At 44.7% G+C, this 20,602-nt stretch overlaps 2 protein-coding genes across 2 annotated transcripts in view; both read left to right on the forward strand.

Moving 5' to 3' along the window:
• SYNPR (synaptoporin) overlaps positions 1-11,102 on the forward strand; it is a 97,250-nt gene extending 86,148 nt beyond the window's left edge. The window contains exons 4-6 of the mRNA XM_084214760.1: positions 140-338; positions 8,281-8,472; positions 9,458-11,102. Coding sequence (XP_084070886.1) covers positions 140-338; positions 8,281-8,472; positions 9,458-9,724 — 658 coding nt within the window. The 3' untranslated portion in view covers positions 9,725-11,102. The remainder of the gene's footprint in view (positions 1-139; positions 339-8,280; positions 8,473-9,457) is intronic.
• A 5,467-nt stretch (positions 11,103-16,569) lies between these two features.
• On the forward strand, positions 16,570-19,777 carry SNTN (sentan, cilia apical structure protein; the record flags this gene model as incomplete). The annotated part of the gene is made up of 4 exons (XM_084214336.1): positions 16,570-16,679; positions 17,289-17,323; positions 18,075-18,214; positions 19,619-19,777. The coding sequence occupies 4 exons, from the start codon at positions 16,570-16,572 to the stop codon at positions 19,775-19,777; spliced, it is 444 nt and encodes a 147-aa protein (XP_084070462.1).
• Between the last annotated feature and the right edge of the window lie 825 nt (positions 19,778-20,602).

A 20,602-nucleotide genomic window follows, 5' to 3' on the forward strand; every position in this document is an offset into this window, starting at 1 on the left:
GGGCTCTGCCCAGAGCTGCCGGTTATCCACAGGGATCAATGTGCATTGGGAACAGGACAGAGCAAATGCGTTCATCTTTATTCAGATAACAGCCTCCATTTTCTGTGCTTCACCTGCTGCTCTATGGGATGTTTTCCAGGTTGCATCAAGTGAATTTTGAGGCTCCCACTTGTGAAGGCAAGCGCCGGGAAACGCTCGCCTTGATCGGGGACTTCTCCTCCTCGGCAGAGTTCTTCGTCACCATCGCGGTCTTCGCCTTCCTCTACTCGCTGGCTGCCACTGTGGTTTATATCTTCTTCCAGAACAAGTACCGTGAGAACAACAGAGGGCCTTTAATTGTAAGTGTTTGCAGCATTTGCAGTGTTTTCAGGTGTAGTCTTCACCTCTTGCTTTTTCGGTTGTTGAGGTTTTGGCGTGGTCTGGGAGATCCAGGTGTGCTGCTGCCCAAAAGCATCTCTGCATTCACCTGCTCTTTTGTCTTAATGGTGCTGTAATATTTTAACACCAAAGGTAATGGAGGCTGTATGCAGGAGGAGTTTAGTCCTGTATGTACTTGTGAAATTCTGTGCTTCTCTCCCACTCCCCAGCGATGATGATCACACAAATAATGAACAGGTAGCTGAGCTGTAGCAGGATTGGGATCTCAGCCCTATGATAGCAGAACTTCATTGGTGAGGAAAAAAGGAAAGAGGAGATGATCAGAGATTGGCTCTGGTTGAGATGGTGGAAGGTTCCAGCAGCTTCTCACAGAAGTCCCCTCTGTGGTCCTCTCCTGCCACCAAAAACCAGGCTGTGCCAAACCAATACGTTGGGACCTTTCCTGTCCTAGAAAATGGTGTGGAAATGTAAGGAAATCCTCACAGAGGAGACAAAGAACAGGCAAAATAAAGGAGTCCCTGCAGAAAAAGTAAATAAATATTGCCTTGCTTCTTCTTGGTATCAAGTGAGATCTCATTTCAAACTGTTTCATCAAAGGACTTGTTACAGAATTTTTCCATCTTAATTTTCTTGCGGAAAATAATTCTTGCTTTTGACCAGCCATCTCATCATCTGTAGCAACAGAGAAAGGAAAGATAAACAATGGTATTAATATGTCACATCATGATGTGGCCACTTGCCTTGGTCCAGGACTTTCCTGAAACAGCTGCCACAGTGGTGTCTGTCACAGGACGCATGGCACAATCTGCCATAGCATTAACACCACATTGCCTTAATTTGTTCTGTGTAATGGATTGTAACTGAATCTACAGGTTAAATTTAACCAGTGTCTGTTACCAAAGCCTCTGTTTGCAATTTCACAGTATTTAAACCAAGGCTATATGACCTTATTTTTTCAGAATATAAAGATGCTTTTGAGTTTGTCCTACAGCAAAAGCAGCTCCTGCTGGTGAGTGGTTCTGGGTCAGGTTATGCCTGACAGGAGGAGAGTCCCATCTTCCCCAGCCAAATGCTCCTGCAACCCCTGTGCACTGCAAGCTCTGTTGTATTTGGTATTTTTAGAAAAAAAGAACCTTTTTTGCCTGGAGCACATCCTTGCTGGTGTCCCTGGACACTGTCCAGTGCAATGATTGCAGCACCACAGCCTGGCTGAGGACAGGTGTGAGTCCTGCTGTGGAGTTGTAGGGAAAATGCAGAGCTCCAGCCAGAGAAAAGGCTGGCAGCTGTAGCCAGGAAGAAATCAGTGGTCAAGGAAAAAGAAAACATGGAGTGAAAAGGAGCTTCTCAGGGCTGCAGTGCTCACCTAAGGGATGTCACATGCTCTGTGAAGGAGGCAGGCAGTGTATCTTCCAGCTCCAGGCAGATGCTGCTCTGAACTGACGTGTATCAGATCAGATGTGTGAGTATGTCTCATCCCTGAGATTGTTCCTTCCACAGAAAAGTGCTGCAGAAATCTGTGCTGCAGCACGTGTTGGTGCAGGAGGCAGGGCAGCCCTCGTTCTGTTTCATCACCAGGCAGGATCAGAGCATCAGGCACCTTGTCCAGACTACCAGTTTTTTTCTCTTGGTGAAGAGTTTGAAGATGATAGTTTCATCCATCCTTACTTCTGCTGCAGTGCCTGATCACAATTTCATGGTTAAAACCATTCCTGTTTTAAGCCTTGTACTTCCTCTTGGCTTTGTATTTTCTCAGTCTGGGATGACATCTGCCTTTAAGCAGCACTCTCTCAGAGCTGCTTTTTTCTCCTGACAAATTTTCAGGATTTGAAAAATGAGTATGACAGGAGAAGTCAAGAGAGGAAAAAAACCCTTTCACTTGAAATTTTATAATATTTTTCAAAAGACCCCTGCACAGGCAGTCCCCATCGATGCATTACCAAATTGCAGAAGCCTGACTGGGTGCAGAAGATATGATTATAAGGAATTTAATGACCATTAAGTCACAAGAAACTTGCAGGGAAAATTTCAGTCACAAATGTTTAAAGTTTACTTTGTTAATACCGAAACAGGGAAATGAACTGCATGTGCTGAGATCTCAGCAAAGCATCACTGTAACTGTGGAAAAATAATTTAGCATTCAGTGTGGAGTGAGGCATGAGAGCAAGGAAATATTTCCAGTGGGAGAAGCAGATAACTGCTCCCTGTCTGTTTGGATGGCAGGGGTGTGTTTATTCACTATGCAGTAAACCATTTCTGTGGCTAATGTTGCCTGTCAGGTTTTGGGGATAAAAGTCTTCCTTTTGGTCACACGGGGCCCTGGTTGTGTTACTTATCCATTCCCACAGGGAATGATGAATCCTTGCACTATATACCCTCTGCTTCCCTTGCTGGCTCCCTGAGGAATCCTCTGGAGGGGTTTTTACAGATAGATGGACCTAAGAGAGGACCTTGGAGTTCCAGTTTCTGAAGGAACAAGGATCAGGTTAGCAGGGATTCAGCACCTCATAGAAACACGCTGTGTGTTTCTGAGCTCTGCAAACCACAGCTGTGATTTTCATTCCACTGTGAGCTCCCACATGGGGCATGTGTGCAGTGAGGAGCTGGGCTCTCACCTTGGTGGGTACAATGAGGACAAGGCTGCTTCTCAGGTGACTGATTAGTGCTCAAGAGCCAGAAACTTTTAAAAGAAATTAATTGGAGGTGGTGACTGAGATTTTAAAGAATGCCATGTACAAAATGCCAGCAGTTTTCAGTACATCCCCATGTCTCAGACCAAACCAGCCTAAGCTGGTTTCCACTTGTTTGACACCACATACATGGGGAAGAACTGCTGGTTTGTGATGAGAGCAGAAATGAGCAGCACCCAGGGCTGCCAGCCCAGGTCCCTCTGTTGATGCTCTGCTTCATGTCTGTACATTTGGAGCTTCTTGCAAGCAGAGAGTAACCAACCCAGCTGTGCTGAAAATCTGGGGGATCAGGGATAGGGTGCTCCCATATGTCTCTCAGAAAAGAAAGAATAGTCACAGTCAATGTGTATCAGTCCCCATCACTCAGGCTTCTTACTCTTCCTATGGTTTCTTTACCCCACATGTGTTCCATTTTAAACCCACATGCTGAGAGCCCTATGTGCCTTCAGGTTTGTCTCTGGGAAGTTACAGCTTGGCCATGAGGAACCACATGCATTCATGTACCAATGTAAATCGCTTTATTAATATTCCAGTCAATTAATATAAAAACATACAATTATTCAGCCAAGAAAGGGACTGACATAGCCCTGAAAAGAGGTATTTCATTTTTACAGTGATTACTTGCTAATCTCATTCTTATGGTGCATAAAGATGCTTATATCTTAAGAAGATGAGATCTTTCCTTTGCATCTGGAGTCCCATGAATAATCACATCATGCAGAAAGGCATTTGGTTCCTTACATATGTTGCAGATTGAGTGAGTTAAGTACACCCAGGTCTGCTCTTTGGACACCTCTTTGATTAAATGTTGGACTTCCTCACCAGTGTCCAGTTGTCTAAAAAATAGACAGGAAAAGAATAAAGAGCCATCTATAAAAACAAAGACTGAATCCTTTACAGTTGAAAAATGAAATTAGGAAGAACCTGAGTATTTCTTTGCATTTCAAAGAGCTGTTTCAGCCTGCTCTTGTCATCTCCTTTTAAAGCACAAGCCAGGTGACCTTGCTGTACATGCTGGTGCCTCCCAAAAGGCTCTGCAAGCTTGCAAGGCCTTACACTACTGCAAGAAGCATGTAATTCTTTCAAAGCTTCATTCGGCAGAAAATCTGGGGTGGGACCTGGTTCAAACCAAAAAAGAGCTCAAATGCCACCGTGGGAAGGCGTTTGCTGCCTGCGGCAATCTGCTGCTGGCCGCTTTCCCGGCTGGGACCGGGGCTGCGCCTCTCCCTGGGCTACTTCTTGAATTTTAGGGTGGTTGTGACTGTGAAAGCAAATCCTCTGGGTGGTTTGCCTTTGCTGGGTAAGGAAATCTCCCTCTGTTGCTGCGTGGCTGGCCGTGAAGCCTGTTGGCAGTGCTAGACAGGCTCTGACCAGGAGGGTTCGTGGACCTCAGCGTTTGAGGAGCTGCTCCCCTGGAGGCTGTAACGCGTGAGAGGGCGTTCACAAATGGAAAGGTTTTGTAGCATCAGCCCTGCATGGGAGTCAGTGACGAGGCAGCAGCTGCAGCTCTGTGAAGAGGAGGGATGCCAGGAGCACTCTGGCCAGGCCAGAGCTGAGGCTTTGCCTGTTTCCAGCCATGACAGCCCAAGCCCATCCTGCCAGGCTTGGCTGGGAGGGAGAACAGGGCGCAGGGTGCACGCAGGGACATGTGTGTCACAGCCTTCAGGGCTGGTGAAGCCACTGACCAGCTTGGAGCAGATGAAACACATCCCCTTTCTGAGTGAACGAGCAGCTTCTGCAGAGGCTCTTGGCTGGGTGAGGTTGTTCCAGACGCTGGGCAATCCAAATTTGTGCTCAGGAAGCTAAAGTGGCTGTAAGTGACTGCCCCTTTCAAAGAGGGACATTTTGCAAAAACCAGTAAGTAGCTTGATAGCAAGGAGAAATATTTCAATTGTTATAAAAAGAAAAGGCATTCACAGTTCTATTCTAAAATGTGTAATATATAAAATTGTTCCAAGTAGACATTTTTGGCAAACTCAATAATAACAAGTTTCAACTTGAAAAAGGCAGCAAGAATTTTTTTTTTCTTTTAGCACATACTTCAGGATCTTAAAAAGTCACTCCTTGTATATTCAGAGTATTTTAAATTTTGGTTTTTGCCTTTCTTTACATGTTTGTGTTTTCCTTCTTTCCCAAAGGCATCTGTAGGCAGAGCAAAGTATCTCAGCTGAGATCTGAGCGAGAAACTTGGTAATTAGGAGTGTAGTGTAATCATACAACTATACACACTCAAGAGATCTGGACATCATTTTAAGAGAGCAACTACAAAAAATTGCTTTGTTCCAAAGGAAAAAAAGACTCAGCCATGCTATAGGGATATTAAACATTGAAATGCAAGATTTGCTATAGTATGTTTTAGTATGCAGGCACTCTGGCCTTAATTACCAAGGAGAAATTCCCCAGATAGACATTAAGCCACAGAACAGCTTAGCCTGAAATTCACTTTTATTTTCAGCATGTCATTATCTTGTAACTCTGTTCCACCCAGAGCTGTGAAAATGTTCAGCCAGAAATGCAAACCCACTTGAAAACAAGAGAGGTTCAGGTTCCAGCCAAAGCTGAAGGTTCACAAAGATTCAACACAAATAGGAAGATGCAAGTTCACTCTAGACATAGAATCATACATTTTGCTCCATACATTGTAGAGAGGAGGCAGAGAAAGTCCTGTGAGAGCCTGACTCTGGCCATGTAGCCCTGATGAGAGCACCTACTGAAGAAATCCCAGTGTTCCATTAGCCTTTCAGTCCTGTCTCCTTGGCCAGCTGTTGGCCAGCTGTTGGCCAGGCTGCATGGTTTCCTCTTTGAGTCCCACTGTGCCATCTTTCACTCCTGCTTGGGTGTGTTTCTCGCACCAGCCAGACTTTACAGTTTTTGGGAGCTCCTCTATACAAGAGCAGATCCTGATGCCCCAGGAGCAAGAGCCCTTTCCCCAGGGCTCCGACCTGCTCTGAAATAGGGGAGTTTGTAGCACTGAGGGCAGGGTTTTAGACTTTGTGAACACCCTGGCACAGGGGAGCAGAGGAAGCCAGGAGAAGGCTGGAAGATGGTGTGTGATGGGAAAGACAAGACCTGAGAAATAACATTAAATATTTAATGCCTTTAGGGCCATCCCCTCAGCTGCACAGAGCTATGGGATGATCTGGAAGGACTTACAGCCCAGGACCTGGGCTATACCAGCAGTCAGGCTGTATCATGCAGATGCAGTAATTTGTGCAATGAGCCTCTCCAACATGGGGTCAGGGCCTCAACTGCAGGTCTGTATCCCTGCTGCTGTCACCTGCTTCAAGAACTCTGCTTGCTTTTAAAATTTCTCTCTTTTTAGCAAGGTTGATCTCCTGTGTTGCATTAGTTTTAGTCAGTTTGTCTCTGTTTGCATCAAATTTCTACCTGCTGTTATGCATTTCTTTAATTAACACTGCCACTGCACTGATTACAGAGCTGGGTTTAGTTTGCTTCAAATGTGGTGGCACTGGGAAAGGGATTTTGGCATTTGGAAAATACATTCCCCAAAACTCTGCTGTGTCCCCATCTCTTGTGTCAGTCTGAAACTGCATGGGGGCTTGGCATCTGGGTTGATAGCATGTCAAACCTTACAGCAAATAAAGAGCATCTCCCATCATCATCCACAGCTCAGCAGGCATCTCGTGTTTCTACCAGCTGGAATTTTTAGGGAATGTTTGCAGTTGAACCATTGCCTCTAGGAATCTCTTTCTCATTCACTGCTAAGACATATGAGATACAGTAATTTCTTTTGCTGGAAATCTCCCTGAGAAGAAGAATTCCTCTGGGCTGTATGCCCCTGCCCACACGGAGTCTCTTTGGGTGCTAAGGGAGTTGTCAGCTCCTGAGCTTCCCATTTGGGCAGCATGGAGGAGGTCAGAGGAACCCAGAGCTCGGTGGCAGACACAGGCCTGAAGAAAACAAATTGTTAAAAGAGAAGGATGTATCCTTTGGGAAAGCATCCAAGCACAGTTAATTTAATCCCATCTGTGTCAGTGGAGACATCCTTTGTTCATGGCTCCCTTTATTGCTGGTGCCTTGTCCATCGTGACGGGGCTCGCGCCCCGCGCCCTGCAGTGCCAGGGAGAGCTCCTTCCCCACAGCTCAGGTGTGCTGGTACATGAGAATGGTGTTTCCTAGGGACTGCTTGTTTCTTTGAGAGGCAACCTGAAACACTGGGCTCTTAATGAGTGTTTTCCCTTCCTTCCATGCACACCTTTATTTTGCGAGGGGGAAGGGGAAGCAGCCCCACGGGAGGTGGGATATCAAGACGCAGCGATGCAGTTAGTGGTATGTTAGACTTTGGCACCTCTGCCATCTGTTGTGGGCTGACAGATGGGATGAAATATGACAGCAGAAAGGCTCTTCTGTTTTAGCAAGACACAAGAAAGCTTGAAAAATCACACCTCCTCCCTCCTTTCCCCCCAAACCCACACAACAACAGTGTCACTTGGCCACTTGTTCTGGCTAAGACAAGGAGAAGTTTATGCCTGTGCGTGCTCCTGAGAGTCTTTCAAGGGGAAAGTGAGCAGAGTGGATCAGAGCAGAGCTGCTGGAACCTGGAGGGACCACCCCACCTTCTCCCTTCTTTTCACATGGATGGGAATTAGGAACCAGTGCTTTACCAGGCCAGGGAGGAGTCTCTGCTTGGCAAGTCTTGCTGTTTACTTGCTCACTCATGGTAATTAGTGGTTTATATATGGCTTATACAGCAGGGACATTTGGCCTTACCTGTGGCTGGTGAGAAAACTCCTCATCTGGTACCTGAGGATTAGCCAATTTCAGGTTTTCCCTAAGACAGAAACACTTCCTATTGGAAACCCACCCCGACTGTCTGTAGGAGTACCCAGGGCAAGACCCAGCCCTCAGGAGGGCCCAGCTTCTTTACAGGCATGTGTATTTTGTAATTCATCCCAATGCATCAGCCTGGTGCTGTGAACAGCCACATTCTCAAGGCAGCTCCACGTGTTTGTGGGAATCTTGCCAAAGGCCAAAGGTGCAAACGTCAGCCCAGGGGCTCTGCCCCAATAAGCGCTTCAAGCACTCCTGAAAATTAGCTCTGTGGGTGATGACAGCAACACAGCCTTCCACTAAGTAACAAGCTCTTGGTATTTCTCTCCTCTGACACAAGCTTTTGGTTTTCTGGTGATTTTGAATATTTTTTCCTTTCCAATGGACACACCAGTATAATGCTTCTAACTAATTTGTCTTTTAGGATTTCATTGTGACAGTGGTCTTCTCATTCTTGTGGCTAGTGAGCTCATCTGCTTGGGCTAAAGGACTGTCAGATGTAAAGGTTGCAACTGACCCTGATGAAGTGCTGCTGCTGATGTCTGCCTGCAAACAGCAGTCCAACAAATGCTTGCCTGTTCGCAGTCCTGTTATGTCAAGCCTCAACACTTCGGTTGTAAGTGACTTTTATTGCGGCTGTTCGCCCTTATCTTGCAGTGTATTTTCATCTTTTAGCCGTGTATTGACCTAAATTGACTGGTGTAAACCAGTTAGCTGACATGATTTAATTGGAAGTGCAGTCTTGCTGCAGGGAAAGGCAGGCTGTGACTCACAGCAGCTCTGCCGTGGAGCAGCAGCAGGGTTGGGATGGGGAAAAGGCAAAGTGGCTGTCCAAGTGCATTGGTTGCCCCTCTGCTTTTAACTCTTTTGCAAAGGGGTCTGTGTGCTCCTCTAAAAGGAAATGTTTGTGCCTTACAGCTTCTTCTAAAAATCCTCAAAAAAACCAACATAAAATTGGACTTCAACACATTTAAAAAAAAATAAACACAAAAAATCCCTCTAGGCCATCTGACCAATTAAGAGCTCTCTTTTTAATTAGTTTCCTTCAATCTTATCTTTCCACAATTTCTTTAAACTAGATTATGTTTTCAAACAAAAAAAATTTTTTTTGCTCTAAAAACTCAACCTTTTCTTTGGAAACAAAAAGCAAAGCAGACACCTCGTGAGCTACATCTAAGGGAGGTGAATTTGGGAATTTACTCCAAAGCTGAGAAAATTTTCCAGTAGGTTTTGGGAGAATCAGAGAATCATTTAGGTTGGAAAAGATCTCTAAGATTATGAAGTCAAACCACTAAGCCAGCACTGCAAAATCCAGCACTAAACCATATCCCCAAGTGCCACATCTACACTTACCCCACAGATGGTGACCCCACCACTTCCCTGGGCAGCCTGTTCCAGTGCTTGACAATAGTTTCAGTGAAGAGATTTTTCCTAATAACCAATCTGAGCCTCCTCTTGCACAGCTTGAGGCCATTTCCTCCTGTCCTTGGGAAGGAGGGGTGGGAGCAGCTTTGCCTTCCCCAGGGACCTAACGTTATGGTGGGGAGGTTGAGCTGTGAGCCTGTGGCTGCTGGTGACGAGCTCCTCTTCTTCCCACCCAGGTCTTTGGCTACTTGAACTTTATCCTCTGGGCAGGCAACATTTGGTTTGTGTTTAAGGAGACGGGCTGGCATTCCTCAGGCCAGCGGCACCCTGCAGACACCATGGAGAAGCAGCCCGGCGGCTACAACCAAGGTGGCTACAACCAAGACAGCTATGGGCCAGCTGGTGGCTACAACCAGCCAGGCTCCTATGGCCAGGTGGGTGAATATGGCCAGTCCCAAAGCTATGGGCAGAGCGGGCCAACCTCCTTCGCTAATCAAATTTAGGGTTCGCGCAGCGCAAGCTCTTGCATCCCTCGCAAGTAGAGAGTTTAACAGGTCTCAAGTTTCAGTGGCACCAGATTTTTAAGGGTTCTACATAAATTAATACTACAACACGGTGTTTTAATGTCCATTGAGGGCCTAAGCCCACCTCCTTTGGCAGATGGGGGGTGGCCAGGGGGCTGGAGTTGGCCTTTCTTTCCCTGACTAGCCAGACACAGGGGATGCGCTCCTCGCCGGTGACCTGGAGTTGCTGTTGTAGTATGTACTGTAGAGATAACTTTATGGTAGTTTTGTATGTGTTAAGATGGTAGAAGCTTTTTGTAGCCTCAAGTCAGTAGTATTTAATATGCATAATACAATTGAATTTCCTTCTGCATTTTGGTGAAAAACGGAAGTGTTTTACTATGATTTCTACAGATTATTCTGTATATCCATGCATGTAACATTGCACCTAAATTTTCAGAACTGCCTGTCTGTGACTCTTCAGAGAGTTTGTTTTGGTTATACCTTTTTGTTTCAGAAGATTTTACTATTATTTCAGTTAAATGAGTCATCCATCCGTAATTTTAGTGCATGGATAAGCAGTTTCATACTACCAAATGTCTGGACTGTGTAAATGGAACTTCTCGACTTCTGCCACTACATTTTGTTAAATGTCTGTTTAAAAGAAGTATGCATCTTTTATATATTTTGCAGAGTTGAATATATGGCTTACCCAAGTTCTGAATGCTTTGTAACTAAACTGTTTTTCCTTGAAATGGCATTCAGTAGTATCTATGGTACCTGACCAATGTTTATTCCATTTAACTCAGCTAAGTATTCCTTCTATAAATCACTATTTCTATGGATGTTTTGTGAATCTTTTAACGTGAGCTGTGGAGAATAAGGACCAAGTAACTGTGTTATATGTTTACAAAGGTATTTATTTAACTAAGATAACAGAGGTGCAGATATCAGTACACAAAATCATGTGGAAACGCCCTGTTGCTTGACACGGCAACATGAAAACCGCACGTATTGTTGTGACCTTACAAAGCATAAATATTCCTTTATGCCCTTTGATCAGAAGAAAACCTTTCTGTCCGTGCTGTTTGAAGATTGTTAGATATCCCTCTGTTAGATTGCTGCTCTGAGCACTAGCTTGGTGCTAATGGAGAATGTAACTGGATTGACCAAATAACCCAGGCTCAGAGGAACTCGTCCTGAAAGAGCCAGAGCCAGACTTGTAGCCTGTTTGGATTCCTCCCTGGGAAATTGAACCCTCCCTCACTACAGCATATGGGATGCATTGACACAAATGAAAGCCTGAAGCACAATGTACTAATCAAAACTGATCATCTGCATTTCTAGATCAAAGTGTATCAGTATATAATCTTATTGTATGAGCTGTAATGTTGAAAGCATCTTAGCTTAAAACAGCTTAGTCTCTTCTATGATTGTTGTAACCAATTTATGGCTACTCAGTGGATGAATCTATATTGTGATATCTATTTGACCCTAATAAAGTTATTGCATACAATGCATGTTTTCAGAGTATGTTAATATTGAAATGTCACTGCCAAATAACGAAGATAACTATTAAAGAAAAATAACTACTCCTGTGCCTGACCTTATTGGTCATATTCTTACTGTTTTCCAACACTTTTATGGGGATTGTTTTAATGTACAGTGGAGTACGACACTTCTGCAGACACCTGTCATTAAAGGTCAGTATCACAAGTTTTTTAAAAAAAAATTAAAAGTGTGCAGTTTAATATCTGCCTGCCTCTTTACCTCTCTTTCCACTGTCAGTAGGACTAGCCCAGTACTGTGCTAACCATCCCAGTTCTGAGGATTGCTGGAAAGCTATGTGTGAATTGTAGAGAAAACAAACTGGACTATCTAAATGTTCTTCTATTCCAAATGAGGGTAAAATACAATTTTCTGGCTTAACAAAAAATGTTATTTTGGCTCTTTGTTAATGTGTTTGGGGTTTTTTTGATTTATGTTATTTTTTGGGGGGGGTTGGGGGTTGTTTGTTTGGGAGAGGTGGTTTTTTAGGTTGGTTCATTGGTTTTCTCCTTTTAAGTTTGGAAAAACTTTAGACATTAGCAAGTCAGGAGAGTGAAATCTGTGTGTGTGGCAAGGGGTGTGATGGGATGTGTGCTCTTCATACCCTCTCCCACATATTCCTGCTTCTGCTTTTTTTTTTTTTTTTTTTTTTTTTTTTTTGGTTATTGTTGTTATTTTAAATTCCCTTCCTATTAGTTGATGAGGAATATCCCAAACTGAGCTCCCATAGCTAAGCTTCTCCACTAGAAATAGTTTTTGTGTCCGATAGCTTTCTCCTCATGAACTTTTCCACCCAAAACAGCAGAGTCCCATTCCTAAACTTTTCTATCCAATGCTGAGGGATGGAAATGGGTTTCGCTTTGTTTTATTCCTGCGTTTCAAACCAGATGAAATTCTTGTGTAACCATGTGAGCACAGATCTGCAGCTTTCTGGAGCTCACACCCCTGGAGAAAGGACAGTTTCAAATACAAGGCTTAGAACAGAATTAAGTTTATGTCATATTTTGGGTGCTATTTGTGCAACTCCAAGTCTAAGGTTTCCTCATGAAGGGCAGAACTGGTGGAAAAGTTAACAATAAGTAGTGTAACAGGCACATATTTTAATGGAAGACTTGCCCTTGCTTTACCCAGCTAGCCAGATCTTTACAGGTACCTCAGCTCCTTTCTGCTGTTCAGAACAGTTATTACCCTTTGGGGACTGTAATCTTCACTCTGAATTAGGAGGGAAGAAAAATCTCTTCATCTATAGCTTCTCAGGTTAATAAAGTATGTCAGCAGCAAAAGTGAAAACAAAAATGATTCATGCACTTGCCTTTGTTATGTAAGAAAATGTATTCGAATGTTTCCTCTGTCTTCCTCTAGACTTGAGCCTTATCACATCCTTTTGCAGTTGCTGAGAAATTGAAAGTTTATTTCAGCTGGGGATGGTGACTGCATAGCCAAGGGTGGAGCAACTTATGAAAAAGACTGTATTTGATGTTACCTGGATTTAAGACAAATAGTGAAGTAAACTCAAGCATCCTTTGTGAAACTGCTGCTGGCAGCCTCCTTGCTTCATCATTAGAGTATCTCTGCCAGTTAGCTAAATAACTAGGTCAGCCTGGGAGAGAAAAAACATGTTCCTTGATCTTTGTGCTGTCCCTCCTGTTTTCCCATGTGTTTCTCTTTATAGCCCATTTCTCAGCTACCCAAGTTAGGAGCATATTTGCACTATCAAGTGTGAAGCTATGGGGGAGAGGCAGGTACATCTGGTGAGTGTGGTGGGGAGGGGGGAGCACAGGACTTTCTCTCCAGGTGCCTCAGAGGCCAAGGAAGGGGCATGTTCACCTGCTGGTTTGGGTTTCCCCCATTGCTCCTGGAGCATCAATGCTGCAGCTCTGCCAAGTCCATCCCCTGCCCTGGGTACCACTGGCTCTGCAGCCTGCTTCACATCCTGCCCAGCACATCAGGGAGACAAGGATGGGTTCAGATGCAAACACAGCGCACAGGGCTCTGCCCTGGCTAGATGGGGATGGGGTTTTTGTGTGGGATATTTTTCCTGATGACCAAATCTCCTTCTGCGTGACCACCGATCCGCACATAACAGAGTGATGGCTAAGGCTTGGAGAAAGTTTGTGCTCTTGTTGCATGAATTCCTGTTGCAATTGCCTGACTTGATTAAGTTAATTATTTCAAATCCTTATATGCTCTCAAATTGAAAGAGCAATCCAGGCTGTAGCCCTGAATCAATCTTGGCTGAAACTGTGATGTGCTGATATAAGAGACAGTGGCATCAACATGCATTGCACCTCCCTGTAGTCTGCTCCTGACAATATCTCCAGAGTTTCACAGCTAATATGACAGACAGATTAAGAGCTACTGATTAAAAACTGCCACTGTATTATTTAATCCTTTTTTGAAAAAGTTTTTCTCATTATGCCAGATCATGTCACAAGCATTTATTCCTTTGTCCACTAGTTTTAAGATAGATTTGAGTCAAAATTCCTGATGTATGTGAATAGATGGTCTACTTAGCTCATGCTCTCCCCTAACTTCAACATTCTTTTTTACGATTTCTTTTTGTTCCCTATTCGTGCTGATTATCCCATCATTTGTCAATGATATCTATCCTTATATGAAGACCTCAGCATTTTGATATGAAATTTTAATAGTTCAGTGGGGAGGCATCCTGTTTGTTTCATTTAGTTCCTGTTCTTACATTTTTATTGTTGTGTCCCCCATTAACGAGATTTTAGTTTTTTTAAGAATAGAGCTGCCTTTCTGAAATCTGAATATCCTATAATAAAACATTTATCAAAGGGACAATTACTTGGCAATAGTATTTTCAGGTTTAAACTTCATCTGGTTCCATTCCCCCTGCCATGGGCAGGGACACCTTCCACTATCCCAGGTTGCTCCAAGCCCTGTCCAACCTGGCCTTGAACACTTCCAAGGATGGGGCAGCCACAGCTTCTCTGGGTGAAGAATTCAAGCTGTTGCCTGCCTGGGTGTAAGTCAGCAGCTGTTCTGCAGCTGCTGAAGGGTTTGCTGGTGAAATGCAGCCTGAGAGGCCAGGAGGTGTGTGTCTGGTGTTTCAGGTATTCCCTCCTGCCCCTGTCCCTGGGATCCTGCCCCACCCAGGCTCATCTCCAAGGGACTCAGGGCTCTGTCACACACACACATTTCACAACATCAGCTTTCTGAAATGCAAAAAGCATTTCCTTAAAAAAGGAGAGGGAAGACTTCAGGAAAACGCCAAAAGTGAGGCAGAGGCTGTGGCTTTTTGCAGTGGCAATTATTTTAAGAGAACTGCCTGTAAAGATTTTGCAGTTTGAAGTGGCAGGTTGCGTATTTTGCACAGACAGGATTGTTAACGTGTGAAACATGCTAAGAATTGACCAATAAAGGCACCTGGATATTTCAAACATAAATAGTGTGTACCAAAATAGCTACAGAGCAGATGGCCTGGCTCCACACACACCTTGCTGACCAGAATACTCGAGCAACAGGCACAGCCAAAATCTCAATCTTCAAGGCTGATCATCTGCAAAGGCAAGGGTTATCCCCATGCTACCCTTTATCTGTCAGGCACAAACGCTCCTGCACACATTAATTAGTGTATCCTCGAGGGATAATGAACCCCAGGTTTGTCTGAACTTGCTACAACCCCAGCAAAGCAAATCACCTGTTCTAGAGCTCAGGCTCTCAAAAGTCGGTGTGATTAAAACAACTGCGAGCTGAAATCTGATCTACAGTGGAAAGATCCCAAAACACAGAGGGCTGGGTTTGCCAGCCCGCTCACAGTACTGCCTGCCACTGATAAACAGGCAACTGAGTCTGTTTCTCGCTCCCATTTTTTACCTTGGATGCTAAGACCAAACATCCCCATTCCACGTATTAACCAGGATGTAATGCTTTTCATGCCTCCTTGTATGGTTCAACAGATGTGAAAGGGAATTATCACTTCAACATGATATCAAGACTTTCTTTTTTTTTTTTTTTAGCTGATGGCAGATTACTAAGCCTGAATTCTTGTTTAATTTTAGTGTGTTAATTGATGGAATAATGAGCATTGATTATATGTGTTTTGGCTTCGTCATTGCAATTACAGGCTCTGTTTTATTCATGAGCCAGTCCTAAAGAATGCACTAGAGATCTAAGACAGCTTAAACCTCTCAGAAAAAGGCTCTGAATTGTTTGAGTAATGACACTCTTAGATGGAAAATTAAAGGTTCTCTTTTCCCATGCTTTTTAAGATAATTAAAATCCAGGAAGGGTAAGGTGCTGAACATCCTTATTCATTAGCCTTCAGTAATTTAGCTTCTACTAAATGAGGAAAACATTTTAATTCTCTAGGCCATCTGTTGCAGTCTCCTTTGTGTGTCCCGTTACATAAAGTCTCATCGTGGATAGTTTTAACATCAGTATTGTATCCTTTCACCAGGAACGATGAGCTGGATGAGGTAGCTGAAGTCACCACCTATTAACAGACCACCCTGGAATTAAAGTGGCTGCTTTGTCTTTTAACTTGAAGTTATCCTGTCTAGACACCTCTAGGCAAAGGATCCGCTCCGCAGAGAGGAGCCCGTGCACGGAGCCAGGCAGTGTGACAAGCTGTGTTTTCTAATAGCAATATCCATGCCAATAAATAACAAAGTTCACTGGAGCCCTTCCAGTTCCGCCGATGTGCGCCTGCTCTGCCATATGGCTCCGAGCTGCCTCGGGAAGCAGCACTCCCTGCTCGGGAGGGAAGCACAGCCCTGGCTCCCTGCTGGGGGCTGCCTTGGAAGGGGTTTGGAGGCAGAGCAGGGCTCTCTGCGCTGTGATGGGAGATAGAATAAATATTAGAGTGTGCTCACCCAGGATAAATGCTGGATCAGGAACTAGGAAACGCTTGGATTCCAGCTCTGGCTGCAGGAATAACTCACTTTATAGCTTGGGGCAAGTTACATTATCCCACACCAGGAATGTTTCTCATTAAAATTATCATTTGTATAGATGAATGGATGCAGTGTCTATGTTATTCCTGATGCAAAGTTACATCCCCACAGGTCCAAGAGGATTCAGGTTCCACGTTGAGTTAGGTTTGTTTCTGTCACATTCCCCTGTACAATTCAAGCCCCACTACCTGCCAGGCCAGCAGTGCCTTCCAGGGGCTGCTGCAGACCGGTGTCCTTCACTGGCTCCAGGATTCCCAGGTAGTGTTTGCATTATTGATAGGCGTGGCTACAGGCAGGCTGCTTCCTCAGGGCACTGCTCCCATCCACCTGCTCGCTATTTCCCCGTTGCTGGGAGATCACAAACACCCTGGCCTGGAGATGTGTGGCTGCAGAACGAGTGCTCCCAGTGTGAAGCAGTACTCAGTCAGTCAGCCAGCTCCTGCTTCCACCAAAAAAGGCCCTCCAGCTGCTGCAGGCATGCCCAAGGGGTAAGTCATCTCTTTGTTGTGGCATCTGGGGGATCTGCCGTTTGTGTTGAAACTCATTATCTGGGTGTGTTCATCTCTATCACATGCTCTGTAATTAGTTTCTAGCAATTCAGCACAAGGTAAGCAGGTTTTAGGTTTTGATTGAAAGCAGGGGAGGGGGGGGTGATTCTCATGAATGTGAGTCCTGCTGGAAATAAAAGCTATGTGCCTGCTCCAAACTGAGAGCACTGGTGAGGAGGGGATGGCAGACCCCTCCCCACTTTCCTGGGGATGGGTATAAAACTGAGAAATCTCTGGGGCCTCTTTCATGTTCATGCAGCAACTACATGAAGTGTGTTGCAATGTCCCTCACTTAAAATTAATAATCAGCTTTAGTAACAACTCCAAGCTACTCGCTTAGATGAGGGATTAGAAGCTGTGTGATGTTCTTGTGCTTCTTGTAGAGGCCATTTTCCTTTCCACTGTGAAGGAAAGACACTGTCCCTTGGGAAGCCCTGAGTTCCTGGGTGATTAAATAAAACAGAAATGAGCAAGCTCATTCATGGAGAAATTCAATACCAACACAATTTACCAAGTGATAATTGTGCCTCTCTGCTTTCTCACCACCAGTGTACCCATAGCCAAGCAGCTGGCATCAATAAAAGGTAAGGGGAGCCCTTCACTGCCCCTTTGGGGTTCAGGTCCTTCACAGCCCACCTGCAGAAAGTTCTGGCAATGTCTCAGGGCTTGCAGAGGCTGTGCAGATCCTCAGCTGGTGCAAGGCAAGAGGGTCTCATGGGTCCCTGTGCCTTGTACTCCTGTGTTGTCCCATCTCCCGTGCTTGCCTTTTCATTAAAAATCCCAGCACAAATCACCTGTGTAGCCCCTGCTGGCATGTGAGCATCGGGATTTCAGAGTCAAGCACGAGGGGGGATGAATCCAGCCCAGATCCCAAGTTTGCCATGGTGCTGAGGGGCAGCACTGGTGCTCAGTGGATGCTCCTGTGCAGCCAGGCTTCCAAAGGGGCTGTGTTCTCCCTGGTGCAGCTCTCTGGGGCTCCAAGTGCATCCAGGAGATGCTCACCATGGCCTGTCCCCGTGGTGTGGCAGGTCCCTGCTGCATGCCCAGGGTCAGGATAGGCCAGGTGAGCCTCAAGCCCTATGCTGTGCCACAGCCCCAGCTCTGAAGGAAAGCTCCCTTCAGGGTGTGCTTGCATGGGATATGAGGCATGGTGCTGGCCCATTCCAAATAAAATCTGGGCCAGATCCTCTGTGGGTATAAACAGTTTCAGTCTCATTAACTTTAATGAAACTACACGGATTTCCACCCACCCTGGATGGTTTTAACAGATTCCTTTCAATTATATCTCAAAAGGTTTTTTGGGGTTTTTTTTGGATAAACTTTTCCTCCCTCCAGCTCTAAGAAAAGGCTCAGACCTTGAAAAGGCTTTTGCTACAGCAGCTTTGGTGTATAACAACCATGCTGACCCTGAGAGCAAGCTCAGCAAATCTGAAACCAAGAGCTTACTGCAATCCCAGTTCTGGCATTTCATACAGGTGAGGGGGTCTGAGTGGGGGGCACTGGGCCAGCCCTGGCTGGGCACTCTGGGGGCAGGAACGGCAGCCCAGGCTCCCTCCTGCAGCTTGGCAAGCATCACTTGGTAATCCCAAGTGAGATTTGAGGGGTTTGGTACAAACATTCTGTGACTGAGCTGCTTCATGTTGAGCCTGTGTCTAACACAGGGCTGAGGAGGGGAACAGCAACAAACCATGGCTGGTTCCTGCTTGAATTTGTTTAAAGAAAACAGGGCAATTGCAAAAGAAACCCAACCAACCAACTAAATTAAAACCCTTGGATGACAGCAAGAGGATGGTTTTGTGAAGAGAAGGAACTCCTGGCATTTAATGAGGTGTTTGGTGGTTTGCCAGGGCACTGGGGGCCAGCCCAGTGTCACAGAGCTGTGTTCACTGCAGTCACAGGGGGGATCCTGGAGACAGGGGCAGAAAGCTCTCACCCACCTGGCTGGGTGTGGTGCAAAACAATCACAGCAGCACTTGTGGCTGTAAACTCCCCACAGGGGGTTTTGCCCCCTCCTTAAATTAAAAAAAAAAAAAAAACCAAAAAAACCAACCAAACAAACAATAAAAACACTACCAAAACATAACAATTATCAAGTGGTAGGAAAAGCTATATAGGACTAATAAAAAAGAGCTCAAATAAGTAAATGAGAGAGGTAATACCTTTACTTCCAAAAATAACAAAATCACATGACTGGTTGGGATGGGGAAATTGGCACCAAATTAGAAACTAGGTGCCTTATTGAAAAAGAATTGAAAATATTACTGGCAGCAATTAAGCTTGGGATCCTGAGATTGTTTGGAAATTATTAAGTTAAAAAAACTAACCTGGAACTCTAGCAAGGCTTTTTCATTAGGAAATATAAATAATAGATGTGATACAGAATTTTAATAATCCATTCCAACAGGAATGCCCAAGAGGACCAAGAGTAGCAGTATTAAAGTTATGCCTGTAAAATCAACAGTTTCTGAGACCTTCAAAATACGTGTTTGTATATATTTGAACATTAAATTTAGGAGGGTTGGTTGGTTGTTTCCTCTCAGGACACAAGACTCCCTTTTTTATTTAACAGTTACCAGCTGTATCATCATCATTGTCAGATTTTCAGTCATAATTAGGTGTCTTTTAGACATACAGATGTATTCTGGATTGTTATGGAAACTTTGAGGACTGGCTGTTCTCCTTTCTGACTGCAATAATATTTCTGTTTGAATTTCTTTGGATACCTTTTGAAAAACTAATATGAATGTTGACATAACAACCTGAATGAGAAAATAAAAAAATACATTGATATTTACATAAGTAGATTTTTTTTTCTAATGATGCAATAAAAAAGGAATTTCATGCTTTTTCTTCTTTTTTTCATTTAAAATCCTCCATAGGGCCAAGAAAACAAACCAAAATACCAGGAAATAATTTCTTCCTTGGATGAGGAGTCAGAGAACAAAATTAATTTTGAAGACTTCATGATCTTGTTAGTCAGTCTCACTCTCATGTCTGACCTGCTGCAGGAGATCAAAAATGTGAAAACCACAAAATGATCTGTGATTTTAAAGAAGAAATGGGCTGGCACCATATGAGGAAAGCATGAGTGAGGTACACACAGAGATACCACTGCGTGCCTGCTCCCTTTTAAATGGAATAAAATTGTGTCCAAACCTGGCTGAACTTACTCCTCTCTTGAAACACTGCATGAAGTTGGTGCTCAGGGATTTGTGTCCTCCCCATCTGTGCTTTGGGGGAGTGAGTGACTGGCTCCTGCTGGCTGCAGGACCAGTGAACAGCTGGGGGCAGCCCCCAGCCCAGTTTAATGCCGGGGAAAGGCAGCCCAGGCTCCCCCAGACCTCTCCATCCTCTCCCCATGGTAGTGTGGGACAGGATGGAGACACAGCTGCCAAAATGTGCAGCTTCCCTGGAGTCAGGGCTCTCCCACTCACCCCAGGGGGCTTCAGCCCTGAGCTGGGGTTACCAGGGATGGGTTTCACAATGGGCAATGACCACAAAAGCTGTCCCAGGTAAAGATGGATTTTAGTCTGTGTGGTTGCCACCCCACCATTAACCCTGCTGAAGGGAGCATCTGTTTACTTTTATTTCCTCCTCCAGCTAATTTCTTGGTTTACAGATCACAATGGAAGGAATTTCAAATCCAGCATTTGCAGGGCACCTCTGGCAGTGCTGTGCTTGTATGACCGGGGGAGTGACCCAGACATGCCAGCCAGCTGAACCTGCTGTTCCATGAACATGGGAAAAGCAGAAACCAAATAAGAGGTGATCCAGACCAGGGATGGTGGGGAAAAAGGGTGGCAAATAAATTGTTTGTTTTGGAACTGAGTGATATTGCTTAGGGCCAGAGCCTCAGTATTAAA

The sequence above is a fragment of the Fringilla coelebs genome, assembly GCF_963513975.1.
Source record: "Fringilla coelebs genome assembly, chromosome: 13".
NCBI classification, from domain to species: Eukaryota; Metazoa; Chordata; class Aves; order Passeriformes; family Fringillidae; genus Fringilla; species Fringilla coelebs.